At 34.8% G+C, this 19,686-nt stretch overlaps 2 protein-coding genes and 2 non-coding genes across 5 annotated transcripts in view; 2 read left to right on the top strand and 2 right to left on the bottom strand.

Annotated features, from left to right (window-relative positions):
* The window catches only part of LOC110377458 (protein doublesex), a 143,430-nt gene extending 135,392 nt beyond the window's left edge, over positions 1-8,038 (top strand). The window contains exon 6 of one of the 2 annotated variants that reach the window (XM_049848454.2): positions 6,729-8,038. In XM_049848454.2, coding sequence (XP_049704411.2) covers positions 6,729-6,928 — 200 coding nt within the window. In that variant the 3' untranslated portion in view covers positions 6,929-8,038. The remainder of the gene's footprint in view (positions 1-6,728) is intronic. The other variant, XM_049848451.2, reaches the window with a different exon arrangement.
* A 6,866-nt stretch (positions 8,039-14,904) lies between these two features.
* On the top strand, positions 14,905-15,351 carry Uxt (Uxt prefoldin-like subunit). Its single transcript, XM_064039856.1, has one exon. The coding sequence runs from the start codon at positions 14,905-14,907 to the stop codon at positions 15,349-15,351; it is 447 nt and encodes a 148-aa protein (XP_063895926.1).
* A 2,912-nt stretch (positions 15,352-18,263) lies between these two features.
* LOC126056298 (U2 spliceosomal RNA) lies at positions 18,264-18,456 on the bottom strand. The gene has a single exon (XR_007511979.1). It is a non-coding gene; the product is annotated as a U2 spliceosomal RNA (small nuclear RNA).
* A 1,037-nt stretch (positions 18,457-19,493) lies between these two features.
* Positions 19,494-19,686, bottom strand: LOC126056297 (U2 spliceosomal RNA). Its single transcript, XR_007511978.2, has one exon. It is a non-coding gene; the product is annotated as a U2 spliceosomal RNA (small nuclear RNA).

Below are 19,686 nucleotides of genomic sequence, written 5' to 3'. Positions count from 1 at the left end.
GGTTACATTCGCATTTATCATATTAATAAGGATAGTACATCTTTGTCTAGTCGTAGGGATCTTAATTGAAAATCAATTTAAGTTAAGATAGTTGACCTAGTGCAGGAAAGATAAAGGCTAACGCCCTTTTCAGAAGTCGGTTTAAAGCGGTAAAGTTAGGTTTTTTAGTTTTCTAGAGCACACAAGCCAGATATTATAAGTATCGCCGCATTATGACTTGCAAACAAGAATAATTGACAATGACAGCTTGAGTGACGTGACATATCATTATCACTATTATCCAATATATCGATTAGAAAATGAGGCGTGGAATCTATTGAAGTTTCTGCAAATTGTTTCGTATTGTACAGTTTTATATTGTTGTTTTAGCATATAGGAAGCCTTGTAATTAACTTACCTACTTGGGTTTAGATTTACTGTCACAATATTATGAAAATGTTTACGGTGAGGTGCTTTGAACATCATCTACAGTAATGTTTGCTACTATAAAATTATCACATCATCAGCCTATCGCAGTCCACTGCTGGACATAGGCCTCTCCAAGTGCACGCCACTGAGATCGATTTTCGGCTGCTCGCATCTATCGCTATAAAATTATAACACATAAGTAATTTTTGATCTAAACTTAATTAATTTTACTACATTATTGTAAGGGTTAGATACGAATACATAATATTCTGCGGGGCTGCGGGATTCTTCGAAAGTTACCTAGGCCCTGGTACATAAAAGGCCTACGACAGAACACGAGGGTTTTTAGTCAGTAAGAGTCTGACACTCCCTCACCGCTGCTAACCCGCAGCGGGGGGGTCATACAAATACAAAAATAAAACAAGAACGCTTGTTATCTCAGTTACAAAATTATTGTACTTTCGTTACCAGGATTGTTAGGTTGATTGCTTTCTGGAAGTCAGACAATCATCCTTTTCACAAGCGGTAATTTGTAACTTCAACACATACTTACACACCAAACTTTTTGTCACTCTTAACTACCCCTAATTTTTTAATATAAAAGTCTTAATTAAAATAAAGATTAAACCAATGAAAAAGGTTTCTCAAAAACATTAATTAAATGGCGTTTTCTTAATAATGTTCGATGGAATTACGTCACGCGGGTATGTTGTCAGTTTTTATTGTGAATCGGCGCGTGAGTCGGTCTGGAAGAGCGTGTTGAAGATTTTGAGTGTTTTTGACGTGCCCAAATATGGAAAAGTACAGGGTCCGATTTGAAGGTGCCAAAAATGTATTATGAGCTTAATTATTAAGTTTAAAAAATGTGTCGTGTATAGTGAAAAAGGATTATTCCTTGAATTAAGGTAAACAATTTATATAACACAGGAAATAGTTTTTTTATTTTTATAAAATGCAAATTAAAGGTTTAGAAAAATTACTAGCTGTGGCTAGTGGCTACGTTATGTTAAAAAATTTAGAAAAAAATAAGATGGCAGAAAAAATGAAGAAAGAAAACTTTGTTAATTTTAATTGATGCATTCAAAAAGCATTTTTGTAACGAATATTTATAACTACATTAACTTTTTAATTACAATTGGGGGTCAATATAAAAGAATAACAAAAAATAATCAATTTTCTTTTCACATCTACCGTTACCGCAATGCACAAAATTAATTTATTTTCGAAAAAATAGTTAAAAAACACCAGCAGATGTTACACATAATGGCACAGTATTAATTAGTCACAATATTTCAATTTCTCAAAATACGTTATTTTCTTCTCACTAAGCTTAAAGTTAATTAATATAAGATGGATATATTTTTCATAGTCTTCCATTAATTGTTTAATATAGAAAAAGTTCAAGACCTCTACGGGATTAACAGTTAAAATTCAGAGACGAATTGTAAACTAAAATGGCCTTAGTACAAAAACTTAAACCCCTGTTTTAAACTTGTCTAAAAAAATTTTGGCTGCAAAATGAACCATATGTCAACGTCATAATTTGACATTTTTTTAGGCAAGGCATAAACTGACGTTTAAAAGTTTTTGTGGTAAAACGGAAAACGTTTATTAATTCTATTACGCTGTCTCAGCACTATGGCCGATTTAAATTAAATCTAAGTAGTGACTCCGAGTATCTAATCTCACTTAACTTTCAAAGTGTGATTTCAAAGCAGTTTGCTAATATTATAGCTTATCATCGGTTCCTGAGCATATCATTACATAGACTATGTTACCAGACACTATGTCATAGACTGTCTGGTAAGTGGTGGCCGATACTCGAACACGCGATTCTACTCGTGATGACAATTAACTTTGCCAAATAAACTTTCATTTATGCTCATTAGTTTAATCTGTACAATATTATAAAGCTGAAGAGTTTGTTTGTTTGTTTGAACGCGCTAATCTCAGGAACTACTGGTCCGATTTGAAAAATTCTTTCAGTGTTAGATAGCCCATTTATCGAGGAAGGCTGTATGCTACTTTTTATTCGGGTTCGTGCAGAGGTTTCCACGGGATGCGGGTGAAACCGCTGGTAGAAGCTAGTCACACATAAAACGTTTTCTCATGTTTACCGAGTCATTTGGCGGAATCAAAACATTCCACCAGTTTATTGTATTGTTAGTTAGAATTGGCGAACTCGGTCAATAGATACCTGCAGCGTTCTATAAAACAATCATCAGGTAATGCCGCCTGTTACACGGTATTGTAACAGCGCCAAATTACCGAAGGACATATTTTATAGAATGTATGAATGTTCTGTTTAATATGATTGTGAGTGTATCCTATACACACAAAATTTAATTTATGAAATAAGTGTATTTTATGGCCTTTTTATAAATAACCGAAGGCTTCTAGCGTTTTTCTTAAAACGCTTGTTTACTTTGAAAATTACACATGAAAATTCACGTTTCGCGTTCTGTCAAAATTTGTGTGATGAGGATGCGTGTTGGCTGTGGTCTGGGTGTTATTACATATATGTATTTATAAGTTTATGTTCGAAAAGTATATTTAATTTATCAGGTGTTAGCATCATATAAAACAATAAATAGCTTTATAGCACGCTAATAAATAGATTACCGCCGACCGTGCGTAAGTGTCGCGATATTTATTTTTTGACAACTATGCGATCTATAAGCTATTTATTTATAAGTTTTCCTCTCGGTGTGATAGAAGGAACAATTTCTTGGAACTGAAAACTTAAAGTGGGAGTACGACACATGTTCCCTTATTGATTCTATGGAACACACTGAAAATAAATTTGTATTTTCATTTTATTGCTTACGGAGAAATTGACAAATGTCCACGAGGCAAGCCAGTTCGTTTTAGTCGCCATTCCTGATAGCTATTCTGAAAAGCTTAGAATATCAAATTCAGTGGTTGTGTTGAAACTTTGAAAGCGATTGGTATTTAAATAGCAAAGTTATTAGCTTTGAATATATTCTATTTATTTTCTGGGGGTTTCCCATTTTATTAAAGTTTCATACCTAAGCACTAATCAGGTAAAAGGAACATTTCTTTTAGGGCTGATTTTTCAATCATCAGTTAACTGACTATCTGAGAAATAAATATGGCGGTTTGACATATTTTCTATACAAAAGTTGTCAAAACGTCAAACATATTCATCAGATAGAAGTTAACTGATGATTGAAAAACCGGCCTTTAGTAGAATAATTCAAATTTCCAATTTTCAGATGTTTCATTTCACATATACACTAAGTAGAGATCTTTAATATTATCGTTGTCTCAATTTCAAACGTATAAAGCAGTCCATAAGGAAATCCCTGCGAAAGTTCACTTCCCAATAGATACCCGATACCCTGGAAGATTTCGAGTCACGAACGAATACGTAATTTTGTAGTAAACGTGAACCTTTGGATCGCATCAGCTCTTCCCATCAGTCCAGATTGTTGTCAAACAAGTCTAACCAGTAGCTACGAAGTTTTTAATAGGTACTTAGAATTTTTAATCTATGAAATCAAAGATTTTCTTTTTGAGAATAAAAAAAAATAGTTTACAAGAATTGGGTCAAGCTGGCGTTCTACTTACCAAGTTTCTGCACAAATTGATTTCATATTTTTTCATATTTTTTCGGAAAAGAATTAATTCCTTTTTTTTTATGACATTCTTTTTCGTTCCAGGACTTCAAAATTATATGACATTGCTAGGAGTTAAAGTTATTTTAATTATTTCATACTCATCAAAATTCCTAAAAAGTCACACATCAAAACAAAAATACCTAATTATATTTCCTATACCAGTAGTAAAATATACAGGAATAGGTTATTTTACGATATTTTAACGTTGTTATTTGCAATTATAGTGTTGTTCCAAGTGCGGCCCAGTGCTGGGACTGGTTTGCAACATTGTTGCAACAGTCGTAATTGTTTTATTGCTTTTTTATACGAACAACTGTGCGAGCCGGTCGGTTGTACGCGCGTGGGACGATGCCCTAATGACACATATCGATTTTGACGTTGATTTATATTTGAATTTAGAATTTTGGAATAATAAACTTGGATGTGCTTGGCCACTGTAAAAAAAAGCAACCATAGTGTGTTAACCATTTATGCATAGGTCCTTTTTTTAATTGCAGCACATAAAATAAACTTTTAATCATCATTATAATGTCATATAATTAAATTTATTTTCAACAGCTTTTATTCAATTATATTGCATCAAAATATTAATATAATTGCAATGTACAACATAACAGTAAATTATATTCTTGCTAGATTTATTCACCTTATATCATCAGTAACATATTACGATATTAATAATAATTACTTGTTTAGTATTAACATAATTGCTAATAATAAATAAATAATGGAAATTAGGCCAATCTATAGCAAGCCTAGTATGTTTAGTTCCATACAAGTGAGGAAACATGTCCTGTGTTTGTGTGCGTGGATTTTTGAATGTGTGCGTGAAAAGGATAGCTACTGACCATAAAGTCGGGTCGGAGATCCGATCTTATAGATAAGTGCGAGTAAAACATATGACTTGATTATTTTCTTTTTGTCAAACATATTTCGTAACGAGAACATAATTATGAAAGCATATTTCATAAGAGTATAATATTCTATATTTAAGTACATAATGATGAATCGGTGGGAATTGAAAGACAATAAAGAAATAAAATATTAAAAAAAAAATGGACTTCCAGCGTTTCTATACAGCTTTGTTTATCTAATTAAACTCTTCATTTATTTTCAAGTGTTATTTTAAACGGCAGCGCGGACTATAAGCACCCGTCTCAAAGAGTATTTATAAATAATCACCGCGTTTACGCTCCGAGGATTTGACATGTTGCACTATGTGTGGTACAGCCATTATGGCGCCAATTACATTTCGAATGTCAACGTCATTGTTTGTTCTTTTTTCAAGTTTGAATTTTTTAAACTTAAGGTGCCTGGACGCACACATTCGGTTTCCAGATCAGGAATTCAGATTCGGGCACTTGACACTAGCGCACTCTGACTAAGTATCTGAACGCACGGAGATTTCCGAAACGAATGTCAGGTTTTTTTACGTTCGGAAAAAGTAAGAACGTGTGAGCTCTTGTGAACATTTTGTACGAAAAAAGAGCATCTGTTTCCGAATCTGAATTCTTGATCAGGAAACCGAATCCGGAAACTGAATGTGTGGGCCCAGGCTTAATTGTGTCATTTCCTTTGCAAAACTTACTTTTTTTCGATAAGAGCTAGTTTTCAAAGAAGATACAAAAATAAACTACAAGCATAGAGCTCATCAATTTAAAATTCCCGTCACATGTATCCTTGCCTTATATGCCGTAGCCAATAAGTATTGCAAACTTTATGCAAATGTTAAATTACCCATAAATGATTTACTAATTAACTCTATCCTATGTAACGCTTTGAAATAAATCGTTAATTTTGTCACGAATACGTGTTGATTGCAGATACGCAAGGAGTCTTATAATTGGTATTTAACCCTTGATTACTGTCATTTAAATTCATTAAATAATAATATGGTGGACACCAAACTCGTGCTGAGAAGTAATTTACAACTTTGGTAGTCGTTACGGATAATCAGATGCTAGGATGACAACCAGTCTTACCGAGGGGTATCGGGCTCTTGTAATAGGTGGGTTAGACGTCCGACGAGAGATCAGAGGTAGTCGCTCGAAAAGGCTAGCTGGTGAGGGTATCAAGTAAAAGATAAACCTTCAATTTGTCAGTAAGTAGATAAATTACCAGTCCCGACTAGTACTTATTTCGTATCGAATATTTGAATTTCATCCCTATTCACAAGACATGAAAGTCTAAAATACGCCGTCCAAGCATTTTTATTTTATCTCATCCAAGATCAATTGATTAAAAATTAAATGCCAAAGTTAAGCGATAAACACAGTAAAATTGCTAGTTTTCGCGCGATTATTATAATTTGCTAATTAAATCATAAATCTTATTACAAGGCAACAGTTTTACCGCGAGTTCGAGAATTAATTGATATTTTACGACCATAGTTATTATTTTACTGTATGTTTCCTTTCTACTTGCAAAGGTTTCTAGTAAATTAATGCTGATTAATTTTATAATCGCTGGACATATGGTTCTTGAAAGTTTTCCAAAGTATGCGTCAGATTTTCTTAAGAATTCTCAAGATCCTAAAATATACTACTTCTTGTTAACAATGAACATAATCATTGGTGAAGAGTGAAGAGCGAGCTCTTTGGCGTACCTTGGGGCAGGCCTTTGTCCAGTATATATCGTCCTTCGGGTGACACGACTAATATTTTGTTGTTTTGTTTCCAGGCGGCGCAAGAGCCCCCGGCCCCCGCGTCGACTTCCACGTCGACGTCAGCGGCGGGCGACGGCGCCAGCTCCTCGTAAGCTCGCGCCATTGTGGGGACTCTGTGTATATTCCAGGACACCTAGTGCTAGATCTGTTAAGTTACACCCACACGAAAATGTACCTTATGTTATGTTGTTGTAAGACTATTTTTGCGCACTGACATGTGATTTGCCCTGGATAAGGATGTGTCTCGAGTAATGACTGTTTCTGAGTTCACCAGTGATTTTTTTCGTCAATGGAACTGTCAAACACTATATATGGTAACCATTTATTTTGTAAGTGAAACGTCTTATTTCGAAAGAAAACGTGGACCTACCATGCGCCTGTATCAATGTCAAAACTCCGAACTTGGACATCTTGAAAACCTCCAACAACTTGAGATGGCAATACGACCTCTTTCGTCACCCAAAACGCAGTTCATCAATGACAGTAAAAAAATTAAATTGTCTATGCCCTGTAAATTATAGAGTAAGGAGGTTACATTCACATATCGGTGCGTTGACATTCACAATCCATAGACATGTTTATTTTTTTACTACACCTTGTAATTAAGAATCATACGATGTTATCAACTGTATGTCTGTCTGTCCTATCATTAACATGAAACCTGTGTGCGCTTTACTTTGTATCTGAACGCTAACATTTCAATCACCTGGTCCTTTGATACGTTGAAATCAGATAGTCTTGATAATACGACAGTATTGGAAGTTAATCATTCAGCAATTGTCTATTTTATGGCGCCGCAATTTGTAGACACAAATTATAGAGAACGATAGCGTATCTACCTGGGGTTGAAAAAACAGAACGATATCAATGTTGCAGGCAAAATATGTAGTTGCAATATTCATTTTTAACACATGTTCAGTTGTTTCTTTTTTAAGTTTAAAGGCGTCAATTTATAGCTAAATGACTTTGAGAGGTGACGCAAAAACAACGACGCAAAAATGTATGGTTGTTGCTCCTTTATTCATGCCAAAGGCGTGTCATCGATTTGTCATGTCCAAATAAGATTATTTTAATTAATATAAGCCATTATTTCGACGGTTTTACCGATATACGAACGGATGAGATGCATTATCGTTTTTAAACCAAGGCCATTTATTATGCAAAACTGACCATGGGCACCGTAACATCATTTTATACGCTCAGCAGTTTTTTTCGATATCATCAAAAAATTGGTCCTTTTATGCGCGTCTTAAAAAACCAAACGTAACTTTTTGGTCCCTTGTCTATTACTTGTCTAAGATTACATTTTTAAACGACAATAGTTCCGTCAGTTTAATAGTAAAAACCTGATACGAAAAACATCTTTCAAAGTCTGTAAAAATACATATACCTAAATAAGATGTCAGTAAATTACTATCGGATAGTACTGGACTAGCTTCATACTGGGCTAGTTGTGCAGCCATAAAATGGGCTTAGACGTAAAGTCGTAACCATATTAATGTGCTAGATACAGATATAATACACAACTATGAAAGTACGCAGGCGCCGGGCGGGGCTTCAAGCGCCGCCCCTAGCTCTTACAAGTTACAGAATATAAGATATATAAAGTACAGTACTTGTATACGCCGTATCATTGAAGAAATTGGTCCTTAGTAATTTATTTATTTAAAAGACAGAAATCTAAACAATCTCAGATTGAATTTGCGTCTACAATAATCATCAATATGGCTTCATCATTTACAGTGGATTTCATTTACAAAGATTGAAATTTGACATACCATGGAGCTAGTGTTAAAATTCAATCTCTAATCGTAGAATTATAGAAATAGTAATATATAAGTTATAGAAATCCACGGTTTAAAAAACAGTTGAAGATTCTTACGCTACCCGTTTGAATTTGTGTCTACAAATCGCAATGTTTGTCGCTTCATCGTACATTGAGATAACCCAGTGGCACCGAATTCTTTATGCAGTTGACAGCTGTCAATTTTCGAGGGAAAATGGCATTACATAAAATGCCACTACTGTCAAGGTATTGAATGTCAAAACTGTCAACCGTACCAAAAAACGGTCAGTCCATAGTTATTCGATATTACTTCCGTTGAGACAGATACCTACATGAGAACCCAAAAAAACTGAAAACTAATCTACGTATTTTATTTTTTTGTGGTCATTGCGCACACTTTTATATTAGGACACTTTTTACCCTTTGGAAAATATAACAAAAGGCCTACGAGCTTTTTGGTGGCATCTATTGTACAGTATGTTTTATCCGAATGAATAAATTATTTATTGATAGATTTGTACATTAATAGGACATAACTAGTGTTGGTACTTCTTACCAGCAAGTCTATCGATAAATATTTTATTTTTAAAAATCTGTACGTCGCATATTTTGATATTTCATATACAGGACGATATTCTTTTATATTTTATCTGACAGTGATTTAAAAATCTTTTAAGATATGTTCTAATGTTAACTTTATTCATTCCATCCTATTTAAAACAAATGTATTCGCGTAAGTTCGGTCAAAATGTGATATTTACTAAATTTTGAATTGGTTATGATCTCAAAGACATCCATTGATATTTTTAATGATATTTTTTTACGTACCTATTCGATTTTTTATAAAAATTTTGTGTAGTTGACCAAAAGTTTGCTGTTAGAATTAAAACAAAGTTTTTTTTGTACTGTAAAAATTATGAAGTTATTTTAATATCGATAAAATGTTTCTTTGGCCATACACTACTAACCTGCGTTTACGTTGTAAGTTAGATTCTGTAGCGAATTATCATTTAATTAAAAAAGATTTATACATGATGTTGTATTTTATATTTTGATATTAAATGGTGGCTAGTCAAGTTCAGAACAGATTAAATTAATACTTCGAATATTTTTTTACTTTGCTTTTTAGTATGAGAGTTTATGTCTCTTAACCGTTATTTTATTCATACAGAATATCATTTTAGTTTTCATAAAAGTAATACGTCCAAAAAATATAAATTAAACCGTACCATATTATATCGTCCTTTAAAATCCTACCGTCACATAGTAAATGATTTTTTCAGGCATTACTATAGGTAGTACCTACCCTAAATGATTGCTTTCAAGAAATATATAATGTTATATACAACTTGAATATTCAATATAGCTAACTGCGTCGCACTTACGTCATTGTGTAAATATTTTGTAAATATATTATATTGTCGGAATATTATTTAGTTGTTAATTAGGTACCTACTACTTAATATCTCCGATCGCGGAGTGGTTACCTAAACTGTTATAAATTCTCTGAATAATCGTATAAATAGTAAAAATGTGAAGTTTTTTTGTTAATAGCACAGTAAGAACTGAAATAATTGTACCCTATTCTAATTGTAGTTGTAAATTGTGAATGGATCCTAGTAAATTTTAAGATCTTGTAATTATTAAGTCTAGTTTTAACATTGACATTACTTATTTATGATAATTGTTGTAACGTTTAGATTTAAACGTTTAAATGTTAAACTTCCGCCCATCGAATCGAGGCATCACAATTTTTGTGATAATCAAATAAATTGTAACCTAAGAAAAATAAAATATCTTTGTAACTTTTGTCCAATTCGCGAGTCCACTAAGATTTTAAGTAGTGACAAATTAAAAAAGTAGATTTTCTAACTTTACGCAAATATATTTAAAAAAGCCAAAGTTCTTAAAGTCTAGCTTCTTTCGTTGATGAGGATAATTGTAAAAAGAGCGTAAGTACCTAAAGTCCCAATCGTCCGTAATATCTGGTGCTTATGTCACAATCTTCCTAAAATAACGATAAATATCTTTTCTCCTTTGTATTGTAGTAAGAAGTCAGTAACTGCACATTTATAATAAGCGACAGTCCATCACACTAGAGTAGCTAACAAAAATTAAATTAATGATTTAAATAATTAAGCTAGGTTTAAGGACATTGAAGTAAGGAGGAGGTGGTTAAGGGTCGTATCGGTAGTGGCGACATCTATTGCGGAAATGTTTGATTCATATTTTATGTTTTATTGAGCAGCCAGTTGTTTGAGAAGGTTAAGGTATGCTCAGACGAACTACGTCAGACGCGCGGCGAGCTCGCGGTAATTACCCGACTGCCAAAGAAGGAGGGTAATGTTTTTCGAGTGTATGTAAGTATGTATGTATGTATGTATGTATGTATGTCTGTTCCTTTGTGACCTCCTGTAGCCTAAACGGCTTGATGGATTTTGATGTATGAGGTATCGTTAGATTCGTCTTGATTACGGGAGTGTCATAGGATACATTTTATCCTAAAAGTCCCACGGGATATTTTTTCTAAATTTCCCTTTAAAAAAATATGTATGCGGTATCATTAGATTCATTTCAATCACGGGAGTAATAATTAATATAGGATACGTTTTTTCTCAAAATTCCCACGGGAACATGTTAATTCTGCGTCAACGCAAAGCAACTCATGCGTTAGCAAGCAAAAAGATAGGGCGTGGCCTGGCATGCGGCGCGCGGCGCGGTGCGGAGGGGGATATGCTCGAGTATACAGCCCGAATGCGGGCACACGCATAAGGGCACACGTCGTTGACGGTCTTCAGCAGTAATGACTCACCTAATTCTTTTTCTTCTTCACTACCAACAGTCCAGATTGGCGGTAAATTTATGTTGCGGAGTAACATCACTCGTAATCTAAAGCCAAATGTCGTCGAAATAATTTAAAATGGTACTTACATATACATAGTCTTCTACATCTACAACATTTTCGTTAAATAAAACAGCTAAAAGTTATAAATAAAAGAATTATTATTAAAAACAAAATACCCGACTGCACACTAAAAGAGTAAAACAAGCCCCACAATAATATTTAATTTATAAATATTGATGGAAAGCATCGCAGGCGGGGACCACCTTGACCGCCACCATCGAAAATTCTGCTAAATGGTGCACAACCGAAATGACTATAAATAAGCCTCTGTTGGTCCCCGCCTGCGATGCTTTCCATCAATATTTATAAATTAAATATTATTGTGGGGCTTGTTTTACTCTTTTTTTAGTGTGCAGTCGGGTATTTTGTTTTTTTAATAATAATTCTTTTTTTTAAGTGTCGATAAACAGCCCAAGTTAAGTCGCATAATTATTTGATTGTTGAAGCCTGAATTAATTTTCTCAAATAACCGGTTGTACTATGTAAACCTCGTTCACATTTGCAGTTTCTAAATTAAACAAATAACCACTTACAAAAATACGTTTCTAAAACCAATAAAAGCCTACAAGAGGATTGTTAGATATTTGTATTAATATTAGTTGAATATTAATTAAGTTAATGTTAATTTAAGCATTACAGTACATTTAGACACTTAGGACTTTTCTGTTCTGCATAAAAAATGGATACTCTAAACTCTAAAATACTGATCAGAAAGTATTTTTGCTGACGTTGAAGTGGCAAGAATAGTTTTTTATCAATAATATTCATCATCCGTAATAAATTTTATAACTAACAGAATTATGTGTTACAAAGACTGCACATGTGAACTTGATTGAAATTCCCATTTTTGTACAATAATTATTTTTTATTTATTAAGTCGTTGTCATTTGTCTGGAAGCGTCTTTATTGTATTAAAACTTTTGTGTTTTGGTCAGAAAATGCTGACTGAGTGGTAAAAATGCTATAAGTTAAAAAGTGAGTAAACAGTTTAGTTTATTCATTGGTATTTTTCATTTATCAAGATCAAGTATGTTATAGTGAATGAGGAAATACGAATTCAGACATCCGATCGACATTGCAAAAAAAAAAAAAAACATTTATTTTAATTGATACTACCCACTAATGTTTTATCCTCAGTGAGCATTTCTGACTAAAACCACCCTATATTGTGTCATCTTATTTAAAATAAATATCAATACATTCTGAAATATAAAATATTTCTGCAATTTAGCTGGTTTTCTAATGTGAAAAGTGATATTTAAACTATTTCTTGTCAAATAAACGATTTCCATAATCGTTACGTATTTTGTTTGATTTATTATTTTCCTATTATCCTTTGTCTTCCTCCAAAACTATTTTCAAATAGCTCAACATTTAATAAAAAGAGACTGCTTAACAGTAACTGATCTACAGGAATCATATTAGAATATCTTATATAAGGATAGAATAATTTGTCATTCGTACCTTTTTAATTCTTATAAGCAAGGCAAGTACGTAATATCCAACAAAACAACACGTAACGTTTTCTATTAGGCGATTATCACACTGCCCCGCATGATGCAGCATAGTGCGTGGATGCGTTTTTTTCCGTTGTATGGAAATATCTCCGTTTGTATGGAAAACACGCATAGTCCAACACACTGAAAATGCATCCACGCGCGTTCATGCGGATCACGCACATACATGCGGAGAAACACGCACCCCCGCGCGTAGGTGCGGGGCGAGACGCAAGGTATGGCACACTGAATCCCGCAGTGACGCGCGTGATTTTGAATGGGCCTGACGTGTATATTTGAAAATGGAAGCCGCCGTGCGTGAATCTACAAAACGCACCTACGCGCGTCAGTGCGCGAAAAACCCGCACGATGATGCAGATCTGCACTCCCGCAGGAACGCGCGTAGGTGCGTCGACACGCAAGATGCAGCGTGATGCGGGGCAGTGTGAAGATCACCTTAGGTTTAAGATGAACGAAAGATATAAAAATTATGGCGATTATCACACTGCCCCGCATGATGCAGCGTAGTGCGTGGATGCGTTTTTTTCCGTTGTATGGAAATATCTCCGTTTGTATGGAAAACACGCATAGTCCAACACACTGAAAATGCATCCACGCGCGTTCATGCGGATCACGCACATACATGCGGAGAAACACGCACCCCCGCGCGTAGGTGCGGGGCAAGACGCAAGGTATGGCACACTGATCCCGCAGTGACGCGCGTGATTTTGAATGGGCGTGACGTGTATATTTGAAAATGGAAGCCGCCGTGCGTGAGGCGATTATCACACTGCCCCGCATGATGCAGCGTAGTGCGTGGATGCGTTTTTTTCCGTTGTATGGAAATATCTCCGTTTGTATGGAAAACACGCATAGTCCAACACACTGAAAATGCATCCATGCGCGTTCATGCGGATCACGCACATACATGCGGAGAAACACGCACCCCCGCGCGTAGGTGCGGGGCGAGACGCAAGGTATGGCACACTGAATCCGCATTGCCGCGCGTGATTTTGAATGGGCGTGACGTGTATATTTGAAAATGGAAGCCGCCGTGCGTGAATTTACAAAACGCACCTACGCGCGTGAGTGCGCGAAAAACCCGCACGATGGTGCAGATCTGCACTCAAGCAGGAACGCGCGTAGGTGCGTCGACACGCAAGATGCAGCGTGATGCGGGGCAGTGTGAAGATCACCTCAATCTAATAAACGCACCTACGCGCGTGAGTGCGTGAAAAACCCGCACGATGATGCAGATCTGCACTCCCGCAAGAACGCGCGTAGGTGCGTCGACACGCAAGATGCAGCGTGATGCGGGGCAGTGTGAAGATCACCTATAACGAGCATCACGAACCAATACAGATTTCAGGAGTTTCCACAGTTTTCAATTTAGACGGATATTATAGCGCCATCTTGTGGATTACCTGGCAAACATCTTGAGTCACACTCACTAACACATGACGCGACATGAATGGTTTAATATGTTTTCGCTAGACGGCTTTGTAAATGATTCAACCGATTTTTTGTAGATGGCGCTGTTTTAATATATGAAATAAGCATTTATAAGGATTGCTTGTCACATTTACTTAACCTTCACTCTAAAAAAACGTAGTTAGTATGCTATGCATTATTAATTTTTGTATCTTTTCAAGATAAACTAATTATTAAATGCCTCAAAATTCAGGAATTTTAAACTTTAAAAGTAAAAAAAAAACAATTGAAGTAAGACACAGTCCTGTAACGTGCCTTACAAATACACACTTCTATCCGATTGTTATCGCTGTCAAAACTATTTGCTACGGTGAATTTACCGGGTAAATAAGTATAAATAACTAGAAAAGTAATTAACTCTGCTACAGTTTACATAACAATAGTGCAAGACATATTATTGCTGAGGTATTTACTCTTGAACGTAAAAACATAATTTGAGGTTAAGTATGTAAATACTGAAAAGTTGTAACATCAACAAACACCGTATAAATCATCAATCGGAATATCTCACGATGTCTAACCCAAATATAGAAGAAACAATCCTTAAATACGAGAATTTCATCAACGACGTTCTCAAAGAAGACCTGCGAAACCTAGAATTGCGACTTCAGCAAGTTAACGCTGAAATTGCCGACTTAATTCAACAGAAACATACACTAAAGGTGATCACAGATAAAGAAATACATCCAAATGGCTTCAAAACTCAAGTGAATCTTGGCTGTAACTTTTTCATGGAAGCGTCTGTGGTTGATACATCAAAAATGTTGATGAATATTGGGCTTAATCATCATTTAGAGTTTACTGTAGATGAAGCTAATAAGTACTTGGATGTGAGAATAAAGGCGTTTGAGAGTAAGGCTAAGGAATTGCAAATGAAAGCTGCAGAGACAAAAGCCCATATAAAGTTGATGTTGTTTGGTATCGGGGAACTACAGGATAAAGCGATTAAAAGCAGTTGATCGTTGGACTGTAAATAGTTTAATTTTAATTTATAGTGCCAGAGTATATTGATATCTGTATTTCTGTAATATTTAAATGTACTGAAATAAGCCTAGGTATGTGAAGTCGTTCTAGCTGTACTTTTGTAAACTTTTTACAAATATAATGTTTTTGTATGAAATTCCACTAACTTTAACACTGTGTATTATTGTAAATGACCATGTTAATGTATCCAGTAAGGTTTATAAAATTATATTTGTATTCATGGACCAAAACAATTCGTTTCAAAGAAATTGAATTTGCGATCTATCAAAGGACAATGGGCACAAATATATAGGATCTGGTATACCCCACCAATAGGAATGTCATATATACAATTGAATAGGCCTTTTTATGTAGAACAATATTTACTATGACAGCTTTGCTGAAATGTTTGTCCGTTCTGAGATATAGATCAAAAACTGTGCAAAAGTTAGAACTAAGTAATCTATTGATAACTCAAGTTTTTAAAGGAAAATCTATATCTCAGAACGGACAAACAATAGAACAAAGCTGTAATAGTAAATGTTGTTCCAGCTAAAAAGACCTATTCAACGATATATATGACTTTCCTATTGGTGCGGTTTCTCACTACGCCCAATATCCAGTTGGTACAATAAAAGGTTAAAATCTACATATACTAATATTATAAAGCTGAAGAGTTTGTTTGTTTGAACGCGCTAATCTCAAGAACTACTGGTCCGATTTGAACAATTCTTTCAGTGTTAGATAGCCCATTTATCGAGGAAGGCTATAGGCTACTTTTTATCCGGGTTCGTGCAGAGGTTCCCACTGGATGCGGGTGAAACCGCTGGTGCTACATAATAGTAACAATTATGGACCCTAACGGGCACAGCAGGTAGTTCTTACAAGACTTACACTTGGTAGTACTTAGATTTTCTTTTCAAAACTTGAGTTATGAATAGATTACTTTGTTCTAACTTTAGCACAGTTTTTGATCTATATCTCAGAACGGACAAACAATAGAACAAAGATGTTATAGTAAATATTGTTCCAATTAAAAAGACCTATCCAACGATATATATGACTTTGCTATTGGTGCGGTTTCTCATTACACCCAAAATCCAGTTGATACAATAAAAGGTTGAAATGCTACATAATATTAACAATTATGGACCCTAACGGGCACACCAGGTAGCACTTACAAGACTTACAATTGGTAGTACTTAGATTTTCCTTTAAAAACTTGAGTTATCAATAGATTACTTAGTTCTAACTTTTGCACAGTTTTTGATCTATATCTCAGAACGGACAAACATTTCAGCAAAGTTGTCATAGTAAATGTTGTTCTACATAAAAAGGCCTATCCAATGATATATATGACATTGCTATTGGTGGGGTATACCAATCTGCCCATTGTCCTTTACATTAAAAGATTGTGATTAGTTTATGATTATAACCAATGTAGTTTTTTAAAGGAACCTCCGAATCACCTTAGACTTAAGGGAAAACTTTGGCCACAAGAAAATAAAATTAAAGCAAACTTATCTTCTTGTAAATAAAATTATTAGTTTTTTATAATGTCATAAAAAGCAATAGTGTTTCATTTCTCTCTCCTGCCTAATTCAAATAATGTGCAAGTGTTTATTGATTTCATTTGCATGCATTTACATCACTACTATTTAGAAAAATTAAAGCAAAATCTCCTGGAACAAGGGCCGTCTTGGATTGGATGTGTTAGTGCTTCCCTGGCAATTAAACGACTTTTTCTTCTCCCTTTGCATTGTATAGATTTACAGTTTAACTTTCTTGCATTGTATAAGTCTGTGAGCTTACTATTGTTATGTAATAGACTGTTTGTACTGTGACTATATTACTTTTTAAAAAGAGTGTCTATGGAGTTTCTTGCCGGCTCTTCTCCATGAGACCAACTTTTTGGAACCGTGCAACTAATGTGACGTATCATATATGCCTGCAAAGGCCTATGTGAAATAAAAAGATTTTGATTTTGAGTTCTTTGATTATATGACATAATTATAATCGAAGGTGTTAGTTATATTTGTCACGTTTTTTTTTACGAGTAAGTACCTGATAGTTCCGTCGAATACCGCTAGAGGGCGTGCTAAAAATGGATTACTTTAATTTTATTGACAGCACTGAGTTTTCGAAAAGATCTTGAAATATTTACTTAGGCAATTAACCAATCTATTCTACGGTCAAAGAAGCCTTTTCGAAAAGCACTTCAGCCAATCTTCAAAGCCCTTCTTTTTGATATCGACAAAAAAGTGAAGATCTTAATTGCAAATCATTCCCCCATTACACTTAAAGTAGCCCCACACATTTGTCAGAAGTCTATAAAGAATCGAGTAGCTACTTCAGACTTATTACTTAGGTCCCTTTAGGTGCTAAATACCCGTAATCAGCTCAAAAGTCGCTGTCCTAAGCGCTTAGCGACAAATTAGGGTTAATTTGAATATTTGATAAGTCTCAAGATACAGGGGTTCATTGGAACCCAATTGGATGGAAACAACTTGAATAAAATTAGCATTGTATGATACAATTAGGGTTGATGTTAGTTCATTTTGTACCGAATAACGAAGTTAATTGTAGGTATTGATGATTTTAGTGGTCCTTAGAGTTCTGAGTTAGATTTTAAATGATTTTTTTATAGTTTTCATCGTTTGGAAAATAGAATATTCCCAGGTACGTGTTACTATTTTAATGAGGAATACCAATATTTGTTTTGTTAATACGTAATTATGTAAAAAGACATTGTGCAGTGTGCACTTCCCATAACATTTGATGGACAGTGTTTTGTATAATGTTATGAGGAAAAACCATAGTTCCAAATCTGTTTGTTAAAGCTAATGTTTGTTTTCACGACTCGAAACAATACTAAACTAAAACTTTAAGACGCAACGATTGTTAGAGTATTATGTGGGCCGATCCCGGCGGCACTGCAATGCCGGGCCGACCCGTGACGGGAGTGGAGCGAGCCCCGAACATCCCGTCAGTTTACAAAAATCAGTTTAATATACTGGTCCCTCAGTGAGGGAACTTTCAGATATTAAGCTGAAAAGAACAGATACTACACTTTGATCTTAGCCAAAAGGCCGAGAAGCGATACTGAACTAAAATGACCGGGGAGGGTCATTCGATCGCGGAGAATCTTAACACCGCGATTCAGAAACGAGCGTGAATTGAACAGTGACATCTGGTGGCGTAAAAGTTGTACAACACCATCTTCCAAGGATCGTAAGGATCACTAAAATTCGCAACTATATGTACTTCATCATCAGAATACATTAATATGGTAGAACTTTGACCACGACATCGACGAAAGCGTGTTTTTAACTAAACTACCTCCTTATTTATTTTCTTAACTAGGTACATTTTCCTATTGTGCTTATGAGTTGGAGTACCTATCAATTTTTCTTACCACAAAAAGTTAAACGTTAGATAATTTCATATAAAAAATAGTTTATACAAAACTTTGAATATTTCCGAAATCGACAAGAAACTTAACAGTTTTCATTGTTAGGAAAATAGTGCAAGACATGTGCCAGGTTGGTGTAACAATTTTAATGAAGAATGCTTCTTGTTGTCTAAGAAGTCTGTTATGCATTAACTATATTCACTATGTGTAAAAGACACTGTTCAGTTCCCGTGATGTTGTTGATGTACATACGACAGTGTGTTTTATTAGGTAGGTACTATGGGGTAAAAACACTGTAACATTAGTAAGTTTTAATGTACCATGTAATTAACATGAGTGTTTAATTGTTATTTTCTGTTATGTTCTATGTCTAACTTAACAAATTGTTAAGTAAAATACAGTTTTCACAAATTATCAAGGCTATCTAAAGGAAAAAGATATTTCAATAAATAAAAGACTATTTTCAAATAGATGGTTAGAAAGTCTGCTAGGATGACGTTCTCCCTTCAAATTACTAGGTATCAGTGTCAACGATTTTCATAGTAATATGTGGGCCGATCCCGGCGGCACTGCAAAAACCTAGTTCCAAATCTGCGTGATTTAATTGAATAGTGACAGAAAGTTACGTTTCATTTTTCTTTTAGAATAGGTTTGTTAAAGCTTATGTTTGTTTTCACAACTTAGACTTTCAAGTTAACATTTGAAGAAGCACTGATTTATAGAGTATTTATGTGGGCCGATCCCGGCGGCACTGCAATGCCGGGCCGACCCGTGACGGGAGTGGAGCGAGCCCCGAACATCCCGTCAGTTTACAAAAATCAGTTTAATATACTGGTCCCTCAGTGAGGGAACTTTCAGATATTAAGCTGAAAAGAACAGATACTACACTTTGATCTTAGCCAAAAGGCCGAGAAGCGAT

Source organism: Helicoverpa armigera, chromosome 20, assembly GCF_030705265.1.
Source record: "Helicoverpa armigera isolate CAAS_96S chromosome 20, ASM3070526v1, whole genome shotgun sequence".
Classification (NCBI taxonomy): Eukaryota; Metazoa; Arthropoda; class Insecta; order Lepidoptera; family Noctuidae; genus Helicoverpa; species Helicoverpa armigera.
Note: the sequence above shows the minus strand (reverse complement) of the source record. Positions and strands in the feature narration are given on the sequence as shown.

Bases quoted from the DNA above. Each gene is read 5' to 3' on its own strand.
- Uxt (XM_064039856.1), top strand. From the start codon at position 14,905: ATGTCTAACCCAAATATAGAAGAAACAATCCTTAAATACGAGAATTTC.